Source organism: Pomacea canaliculata, linkage group LG5 (genome assembly GCF_003073045.1).
Source record: "Pomacea canaliculata isolate SZHN2017 linkage group LG5, ASM307304v1, whole genome shotgun sequence".
In the NCBI taxonomy this organism is placed as follows: domain Eukaryota; kingdom Metazoa; phylum Mollusca; class Gastropoda; order Architaenioglossa; family Ampullariidae; genus Pomacea; species Pomacea canaliculata.
The window spans coordinates 31,647,088-31,657,127 of NC_037594.1; the positions used below are offsets into that span (position 1 = coordinate 31,647,088).

Sequence of the window (10,040 nt, forward strand, 5' to 3'; positions counted from 1 at the left end):
AGCGTTGAGCAGTATGAGTAAGGTGTGCTTGTGTTAGTTGTTTGCATGACAGTGGTTGTGCACTCTTGAATACAATTTTAATAAGAATAACAAAAATAACCTTCGGGTCACTCAACCAGAAACTGAACGACAACAACGCTGCAACGCACCTGTTGACTAGAACTTACCATCATGGTATTGCTTGCAATGTTGGATTTCTAGATTTTGACCATACAGAGTTGTGCAGTTCTCCAACGCATAATGTACTGTTATTTTCAAGTTTGGTCAGTTACAGGAACTGATAAAACTGGATGAAGTCTTCGTTGTGTGTTGATGTTGGTCTAGTTTTTCTGTGTTAATCTCACAGCTTGCTGTGCAGCACGGTTTTCCACTGAGTTATGGGAACTGGGTTTGGTGCTGTGGAAAGTCTGCGCAAAAGATCGCTGGGAACCCAGTGGCTGCTGTAAGCTGCACACACACGCACAGCAAGCAAAATGATCTGCCTGACACTTGTTTTGACTTTCTCAAATCTTACATTATCCTTGAACAAAAATCCATTTAATGCTTCTCGGGTTAATCCTAAAAATATGCACACCTAGGTACCTGCACATGTCAACACAATTAACTCTTATTACTTATATTAATTATATTGGTTGTTGTCCTAAATTTTGACTGTGCATAATCGAGCTTAACATATGGAATACGAAATGTTAAATAAAAATATCCGAAGAATTTCACATGCACACTTACGAAAGTTTTTGTGGTAGTAACAGACCCGATCATACACCTTCTTTAGACCTGTCTGACTGGCGTAGAACATAGGGCCACCCATGTATCGGGGAAATCCAAAGCCATACCACCTGTAAAGCAGCATAAGCCCTCTGCTAAGCAGCTTGCCGCAAAAAAATTTCTCTTTTCTGAGATAATATTAATGTCTTCTAAGTGGAGAGATCATTTCTTCAGAACTTGCAACCTTTCGACATCTTTTTCTAGATGGGAGAATAACCCTGTACCCGTGTGAATCTCAATATTGCCCAACTGTAAAAACCTAACCTCGCCTGCTCACAAAATCTCACCTCTAATGTTATTTACCCCCTTACGTCACCAGACTCTCCTCTCGCCTTCATTAGACCTTACAATGCGACTGCTCAATAAAACTTTTACCTTAACTGCTCGCCAAACACAGCTAATACTTGTTATTTCTGTTCTCACTATTGTTTTGGTAGAAAATGGAGTTATTTCACATTACATGTACTTGTTCTCTTGCTGAAGCTAATGGGATAATGGGTCGTAATCCTTCACCTTCACAAACTCACATTTATATTAGTTACATACCAGATAACATCGATGTCTTCGGGCTTGTCCACGACTCCTTCTTCTATGATTTTGAAGCCCTCATTTATAGCAGAATACAAACAACGCTCCAGTATTTCCTATGATAATAAAGAAAATATTGCAATTTTTATTAGGTATTGTTACTGATTCCTGCTGCAGCTGTCATAAACTAAGCACAGTCACAAAACAACTGACAGAAGGCTAATCTTAAGAGTTTACTAAAATAATACACAGCGTGAAAACAATATACACCTCTTCGATGGGATAATTTCAGTTAAAATATTTTTGGAGGCCTCAAGAATATTTACGATTATAAATGATGCTCACAAACACAGTTAAAATTCATGTGTGAGGATTTTTCACACTTGTCTGCATGCACATACATGGCAACTAAAATTTTCTGGGTTTTGCTTCATTTTTGCGTGAACCATCTATGAAAGGGAACTGTTGAACTGTTGAAATACAAAACAAAATCACAAACAAACCTGAGTACTTATCTGCCTCTGCTCAATGCCAAGTTCTTTGCAGTGAATTCTTATAACATCCTTGATATCATTGTCTGGTATGGCATTTTTTCCACCAGGCTTCTCATATCTGTACCATCCTTTACCTGAAGCAATAGCCATTTCTTCTGTATGTGCTAAGCTTTGATGAAATTTAGCAAATACATGCAAACATTTATATATACCAACAATAATTGCAAATGTTTGAATCTGTTTTCTTGCAAATTACAGCAACAAACACAATTTGGCCAGTGTTAAAGCTAATATTAAAGTTGATTGTTAAAAAGAATTGATAAGTGATACCTGTTTTTCTTCCCAGTCTTCCAAGCTCATATAATCTGTTTGACAAAGATGAGTAGCGTTCACCTCTGAAGAAGCGTGTCTGCAGTGTAAGCTCAATGTCATGCTGTTTTGCCACCTCATGCTGAATACGACAGCTGATGTCAATGCCTTTAAAAATAAAACAACAAAAACAAATACAGTCCTGTTAGCATTCACTGTACACAGTACCCATCATACTTCAGGTAACGAAAGTTTCATCATAGTGAAGCCAACAACAGCATGTGTCATAGTCAAGGCAGCAACAGCAATCACAGTCTGGGTAACATCATAGTAACAGCAGAAGTGACAGTGATTGTTGTTGTACAAGAAGTAGTACTTGATCGAGAACATTTCAAAATAATTTTTAAAAAGCTAAAGAAGTCAGTTAAGAAAGAATGTTATCAATCCAGCTGACAACAAGCTAAATGTACCTGCATGATTCCACTTATGTTCTTCCTAGTGTAGTGCTGTGCACCTAAAGTTTCTATAATAATGCCCTTATATCCTACATATTTTATAGTTTAAACAGGGGCTAATAAAAATGACAACCATTAGCAGATGATCAGAATTTAATTTTAAATTTCAACTGTACCTGCCAAGTCAGACACTTTGAAAGGTCCCATGGGCATACCAAAATCTTCTAAAATGCGGTCTACTTCATCGGGAAGAGCTCCTTCTTCCAAAATAAATTTTGCCTGAATGGCAAGATTCACATCAGTAAAGGTGTACACATACAATATACACAAGCACATACCCTGATATATATTCCCTCCCCAAATTAATGTATTTGACATTGATGTTACAAAGATTTACTCTGTGGCATTAAAATAGAATTAGATCATAGTAGTTTATCTGTATAGTCAGTTCTACAACTTGAGCATATTAGCACCATACCTCTGTCTGAAAACAGCCATGCATTCTGTTGGCAACAAACAGATGACAAGATTTCACAAGTATGGACACCTGCAAAAATCAGATTACAATGTAGCAGCAAAACATTTAGATATTCACAAACACATTAATACAACCACTGACTCGAAGGATATCAGCATTTTCTCTTCCCTTTCTCTTTTGATAACCTTGATCACTTATCTTGTAAAGTCCATAGACAGAGAGATAGTGTAACTCACTTTGCCAATCTTTTTCCCGAAATCCATGATGGTGGCAACAGTTTCTGCTGATGTTTCCTTGCCGTACACATTCTCTAGAAGTAACATAATATGAGCTGGAGAGAAGAAGTGGTTCCCATAACTTTCTGTGGCCTCTTGGTGACTGATGCAATCTTCGATTTTAAAATATTTGTCAGATTCTCAGCAATTCCTTTAATAAATTATCAAGCAGTGAAAAGTGTTCATAAGTGTACTCTTCAATTGCAGGCAATATGAGCATGCAAGGTGTCACGTAACTCCTTCAAATAAACGAGACTTTACTGGTTTAGGTACTGTCTGATTTTGTGCTTGTGAAAAAAACACTGAGGAGGATTTATTAAACTAAAAGAATTTAATGTTACTGGGTCATCATATTGTTTCCCATAGCATCATCATTCTTTAATTCTTTTCCAAATAATTTTTTTTTCTGTTTTCTTATTTGTGCGCTCTTTTCACTTCTACGTACACACATGCATACACACACATACACACACACATTCAAAGACACACATCTGCAGACACAATAAAAAAAACTTACCATGTCAATGTCTATGGAAGATGTATTGGAACACAAAAGTGCTGATGGCTTGCAGATGTAGTCAAGTTTTTTGAATATTTCTTGTTTCAAAGAAATGTTTTCATAAACTGCTTCAATAACCTACAAAAGCATCATTTTTTACTTATCTTTACAGATTATTGCAACCAGTAAAATCTAAACCAAATGTAAGAAACTTCTTCTATGGGATAACAAACATATCCTTCAAAAAATACCATTTTTATAGTAAAATTTATTTCAAGTATTTTCCAGATGACACGACTACATGGAGGTTATCCTACTAGTCACTTCAATTCCAGCTATCTCCTATCCATTGAAAAAATCTCATCAATGATTAGAAACTACTAGTACAAATTTCAGCTACTTGTCCCCCATCCTTAACCCTGGCTCACTGAACTAATTTCTCCATGCCAAGTACTTACATAAAGATCCACACAGGATTGAAAGCAGAAAGGAATTAATTATCATCAAGAAAGAATTATTTAGTACCAAAAATAGTATTTCATCCTCTTACTGTACCAGAGGACATGACCACATGGACAGACAAATAAGCAGAGTGAGGAGGGGTGACTACCAAGAGTTGAAATGAGTTCACAAATAAGGCAGACACATCAACATCCAAGGATCCGAGGCCTAGACTAATGATGAAGTGAGAAGGGGCAGGCCAGACATGTTAACTTGTGGATCAGGTGCTGAGCTGCCACTGTAATCTGAACATCCATGAGCAGGTCTCATAAGTAAACATGTATGAATTAGGAATCATACTTATCTTCCTGGAAAAACTCACCAGCTATCAAAGTTGAAATATAAAAATCAGGGCCTCTGCTCATCCACCCCATTTCTCCACCATTGCAGACCTTTCCGATACGATGTCCTAGTATAGTCAAGATATTTTCTGACAAAGCTGAGTCCACAGTTGCCAACCTTTACCTGTGTCATTAAGCCTGTTAACCAAGTGATGACCAAAGCAGCATCGTTTGTGACAGGCCAACTAGGGTGGTAGATAAGCAGATTGGTGGCAAAAAATGAAGAAGGGAATCTCTAAAGGCAACAGTGAAAGAAAACAAAGCAAAAGACAGGCTACCCAGGAAACTGTGAACCCAGAACTTTCTACTAACCCCGCCCCCAAACTTTCTCCTAATAAAAGAAAAAGGCTGTTGGTTTTTCAACAGACAAGTTGGCAGGACCTCCATCCCCTTACAACACAAGGCTGCAAAGAAACTGACAGGGAAGATACTGGGGAAGCTGGGAAAAGGTATGAAAAGCAGCACAATCACCAGTCTTATGATTGACAGGTGCTGCCTTTCTTTTCTAACTTTTAAATATCCTTAAGGAAGAAAAATGTATTATTATGATCGACTCTGTTAAAAAAATACTGCAGATTTCAACAAACATAATTTAAGAATGAAAAGAACACTAACCAGGTCAACATTTGCCAGATGCTTCAAATCCACTGATGCCTTCAAGGCCTTCAGACATTGTTTCATTCTGTCCTCCGTCATAAGCCTGCGACTCACCCCATCCTTCAGGATATTTCTAATCATATCCACACCTTTGTCTAGGAACTGAGCAGAATAGTGGTAAGCTTGCTTCACAGTAAAATATTTTCCTTCTGTCTTACTATAATTTCTCATTTTTCCTTCTTTCTTTTCTCTCATACACACCCACCCACACACCAAATCCATCTTCTTACTTGCATTCTATGTGTTGAATATGTTGCTTTTAAGTAATTCAAAGTATGATAAACATACTTCTTGATTTTGCTCTACAAGAATGACAGGGTAGCCTGCCCGCAGCAAAGAAACAGCAATGCCTGTCCCCATGGTGCCTGCACCAATGATACCTGTGGTCTGCACGTTCAATGGCTTAGTATTGGCTGCATTGGCTCCAGAGGGTAACTGCCACTGAAATGAAATAAAGACAAAAAGCCAAGACAGTGCAATGTCTTGTCTGATATTTGTCACATCAACATACTCCATCAGAAACTATACAATATTTGATAAAACAATCTTATTTTGTCAAAAAATAAAAGACAGTTAACTTTGCACATCACTGACTTTGTTCTCAGAACAGTAAACAATAATCACTTCATAAAATTCACATACACCAGATGATAGTAACCATCTGGACCTTGTCTTGGATTAAACACACATTCCTTGATTGCTAACCTTTCTAGCTGTCCTCTCTGCAAAAAAACTATACCGAAGGGCAAATGATTGGAATCCTGTGATGAGATACTTAAAATAGGTATTCTCCATCATCAAGCCAGCTTCATAAGACAGGTCCGCAGCATTGCGCACTGATTTCAGGCAGAACTGGTGAATGACAGAAATGCAATACAAAATGCTCATTGTCAAGAACAGATATCATTAAAGCATTTAAAGCTGACTGCATGCCACAAAATTAAACAACAAACAAACAAGCAAAAAAAACTCTGGCAGTCAATTGATTTTATCGAAAAGTTTGTTTTAAAAAAGTTTCTCTCAAATCATGTTTGCCTGTTAATAAAAATGCCCAGATAACAAGCAAACTAAATTCATACGAATCTCATACATATTTCCACATTTTAGTACCATATCAATGCAAAGATAAAATAAGTTACCTGCTTTATTGCATGGCACAAAAAGTAGATATGCAAAACATCAAAACATTTTTAAAAAAAACCAAGTTTTAAAAGAATCACATTTTATGCAAAGGATGACAAATAATCCATTAGAAACAAACTTGCATACTATTGGAGCAATCAATCCTTTCTGCCTTCTGTTTTACCCTCGCAACAGGAAAGCTGCAGCAATGTAAATGGGTAAAATCAAATATCTTTTAAAATTACTGAAACTGGTTAATAAAAGAATAAAATTTTAAAAGTAGCAATCTAATGATTTTGTACGTAATATTGGAATTATTCCATCCAAACTACTGTTGTTTACATTTTAGAATGCAAAATTCTCATTTTGAGGATATAATTACATTTTTAGTTATTTCAGAAAGTGAAATTTCCTCAGTATAATTATAAGGTATAAATGCATACAATCTTTTATATTTTATACATAACAAGTAAAGATTTTAGTTCTATATTTCTAGGAAATGTGGACATTTAAGATAATATACAACTGTACAGTAATACAGAATGATGACATATAGATCAGATGATACCATTCACTGCTTTTGCAACAACTATCCACTTTCCTTGTGTCAATTCTTGTTTGATACCCTTAAATTTTCAGAAGCATTACAGATAAAGTTTTCTTCATACAAAATTGTTAAAAGTAAAATCAACTCATCTCACCATCAAAGGCTGGACCTACATGTTCTGCACCTTTTACAGGCAAGATTTCTCAGCCTTCTAGGTTCCAGAGGCTTGCCAATGACACTGTGTGCAAACTTGATGCTCTCCTTCAGCAAATCACCCTCCACAATCTGCATTAACATGTATTTTGATAATATAAATAATGAAATGTGTTGAAAATGCACAGCAATCGTGAGTTAAATTGTTATTACTGCTGCAATTATCTTTGTAATATTACTCCTACACATCTACATCAATGATAACATATAGTTCCTAAATTATCTGCTTAATATTTACAAGTATATCAATTAAAATTTTTAAGGGAAGTTCGATTATTTAACTCAGTAATTCAAGGAAAGAATCACATACTGCCCATTGTGACGTGTGAAATATGTCACTTAACTCACACTGTTCCTCAGGAAATGAAAGTGGGTGTGGTAACAAGCTGGATGGATTGAACAACTTACAAAGATTGCAGAAGACTGCAGTTAACTAATTTCTTCTTACCTGGTCAAGTATGCCATACTTCAGTGCTTCTGGTGCAGCTACATGACGGCCAGAGGAGATGATGTCCATGGCCACAGTAATGTCTACAAGTCTTGGCAACCTCTGAGTGCCAGCAGCAGCAGGTAAAATCCCCAAATTCACCTCTGGGAACCCTACTCTAAAATACACAAAAATGCTTTGGACTGTACAAATTCACCTCTGGGAGCTCTACTCTAAAATACACAAGAATGCTTTAGATTGTACAAAGTATAGTTATATTAGATATTTTACATATTTCTTGCTCCTATTGAAAACAAATCAACTTAACTAAGTTAAAAAAGTTTATGGGCAACAACATGTAATAAAAATGTTTGTTTTGTGTTGAAAATTCATACAAGATAATTTATTAAAGCATATTTTCAGCATGCAGACCTGTGCATACTAAGAAGATCACAACTTTAAAGATGGTAACAAGCAAGGTACAATTAAAAGATGGTACCAAGCCAGGTAAACCTGCCATCCTGGAATAGTGAAAGTTTGAAATTATGATCACACCTTGCTGACTTGACTGCTAGTCGATAATGACTGAAAAGACACAACTCTAGGCCCCCACCAAGTCCTGCTCCATGGATGGCACAAATGATTGGTTTTTCACTTTCCTCCAGCATGTTTCCAATGTCTATCAAGCTTGGTGATGATGACATTAACTCTGGTACAAAAGTTATCCAAACAGTTTATTATTTTTCACAACATTACAGAAAGCAAGATAAACACAAAGTATCTTTGGCATGCTTTCAAACATAACTTTGAAAAATCTGTCCTCAAATCACCATGTCGTAATTACTGACTCTACCATTGAATGCTTAGCAAGAAAACTCTGCACAACTTCTTTTTCTTATTGTTCTGCAATAACAATCTATGTCAGCAACCTATTTTGTTCATACTTTTCTATATATATATATATCAAGGTCTTCTTAAATATTTAAATTTTTAAAAAAAAACCAGACCGCACAAACAAATGTCTAGTGTAGTACAACACTCATTAAAGTAACTTAATAACTCCATGGGCATTGAACTGTCTAAGCTAATTTTTGACACCTACTCAAATATCACAAGGAATCTAAAGTTTGGGAAGGGACTGTGCTGTTGGCACAAAAGACAGGGTTGAATGACTCCTTCAGTTGGAGGGGAAAGCCTTTAGTCTTTCATCCATTCTCACCACTATGGTGACCAGAAACGCTGATTCTTGTCCAATTTCATTTACACAGAAAAACTCAAACACAAACCGTCCGAATACATACTTTCTCCAGAAGGAAAATATATAATTATTCCTTGGACTTACAACTTTCGGAGGGTTATTTCTTATGGAATCTCTATAGCTTCTGAAAAATTATCTGTTCATACCAAGAAGAATACTTCAAACACAACCAAGACATATGTGCCATTCTTTCGCATAGCCCATTTGATTTAGGAAAGTTGGAGAGTACGTAAACCTAAATTAAAATTACATGAAAATGTGAACTGCACATTCACCACTTACAAAGTTGATTTCTCTATTCACCACTAATGAAGCCTGCACAGAAACTTTTTGTCTACTAAATAAATAATTATTCTTTCAAACCTTCCATGGGCTTCCCAAAATCTTTAATATTTGCACCAGCTATAAAAGTTCGTCCTTTTCCAATGATGATGACTGCTTTAACTTCGGGATCGTTGGTAGCTTTGCTCAGGCCATCTACAAACCCCTGTCTCACGTTTTTGCTGAAACATAGAGAAAGATGCTTAATCTTTTCAAATACTTCTAGTGAACGTAAGTGCTGTCTGTGACATTAACTTAAAATTTATATGGCTGGTGATCAAACACGAACTCGATCCGATTCCTCATATTTAAGCAATCTAAAATTACTGATCATATCTATTTTATTATTATCTCAAATGAAATTCACTCATGTGCTACTAACCCCCTTCCCCCTCAACAGCTGAATTCTACTTGGGGATTGTTTCATCTCTGTGCAGCTCCAAGCCAAGTTCAACAACAGAAAAGAAGAATATAGTCCCAGTGGAAAGGTGTTGGGGGAGTCATAGCAAGAGGAGTTGCTTTGGTTAATCTTATTAGTCACCAGACAACAAGGCCAAACACTTCTAACCTCAGAGAATTTACCGGTGGGTTGTTAACTTCAAAGATGGCAACTAAACCTTCTTTTCTATAATCGACCATTGTGAAGCTTTTTCTGTAGAAAGGGATCAAAACACGGTAGCAGACGATCAAGAAGTTGTAGACTTTGACCTAACCAACAGAGCTATCTGTTGATATACATGTGGTGCATCGCTATTTAATAAATAGATAGCTTCATCTACAGAAAATGGTAATTAATTAAAATTTGAAGATTGTTCTGCTAGCTGTTGAGGATTAAGAATATACGTAA

General features: G+C 36.2%; 1 protein-coding gene across 1 annotated transcript; it reads right to left on the reverse strand.

Moving 5' to 3' along the window:
• Positions 1-139: 139 nt before the first annotated feature.
• Positions 140-9,901, reverse strand: LOC112564830 (peroxisomal bifunctional enzyme-like). Its single transcript, XM_025239902.1, is given in 18 exon segments — positions 140-447; positions 730-839; positions 1,315-1,412; positions 1,800-1,924; positions 2,121-2,267; positions 2,731-2,833; positions 3,033-3,101; positions 3,269-3,381; positions 3,384-3,420; positions 3,825-3,944; positions 5,264-5,407; positions 5,594-5,746; positions 6,011-6,199; positions 7,134-7,259; positions 7,636-7,792; positions 8,170-8,323; positions 9,236-9,375; positions 9,762-9,901. Coding segments are annotated over 18 exon segments (2,163 nt in total). The 5' UTR covers positions 9,833-9,901; the 3' UTR covers positions 140-340.
• Between the last annotated feature and the right edge of the window lie 139 nt (positions 9,902-10,040).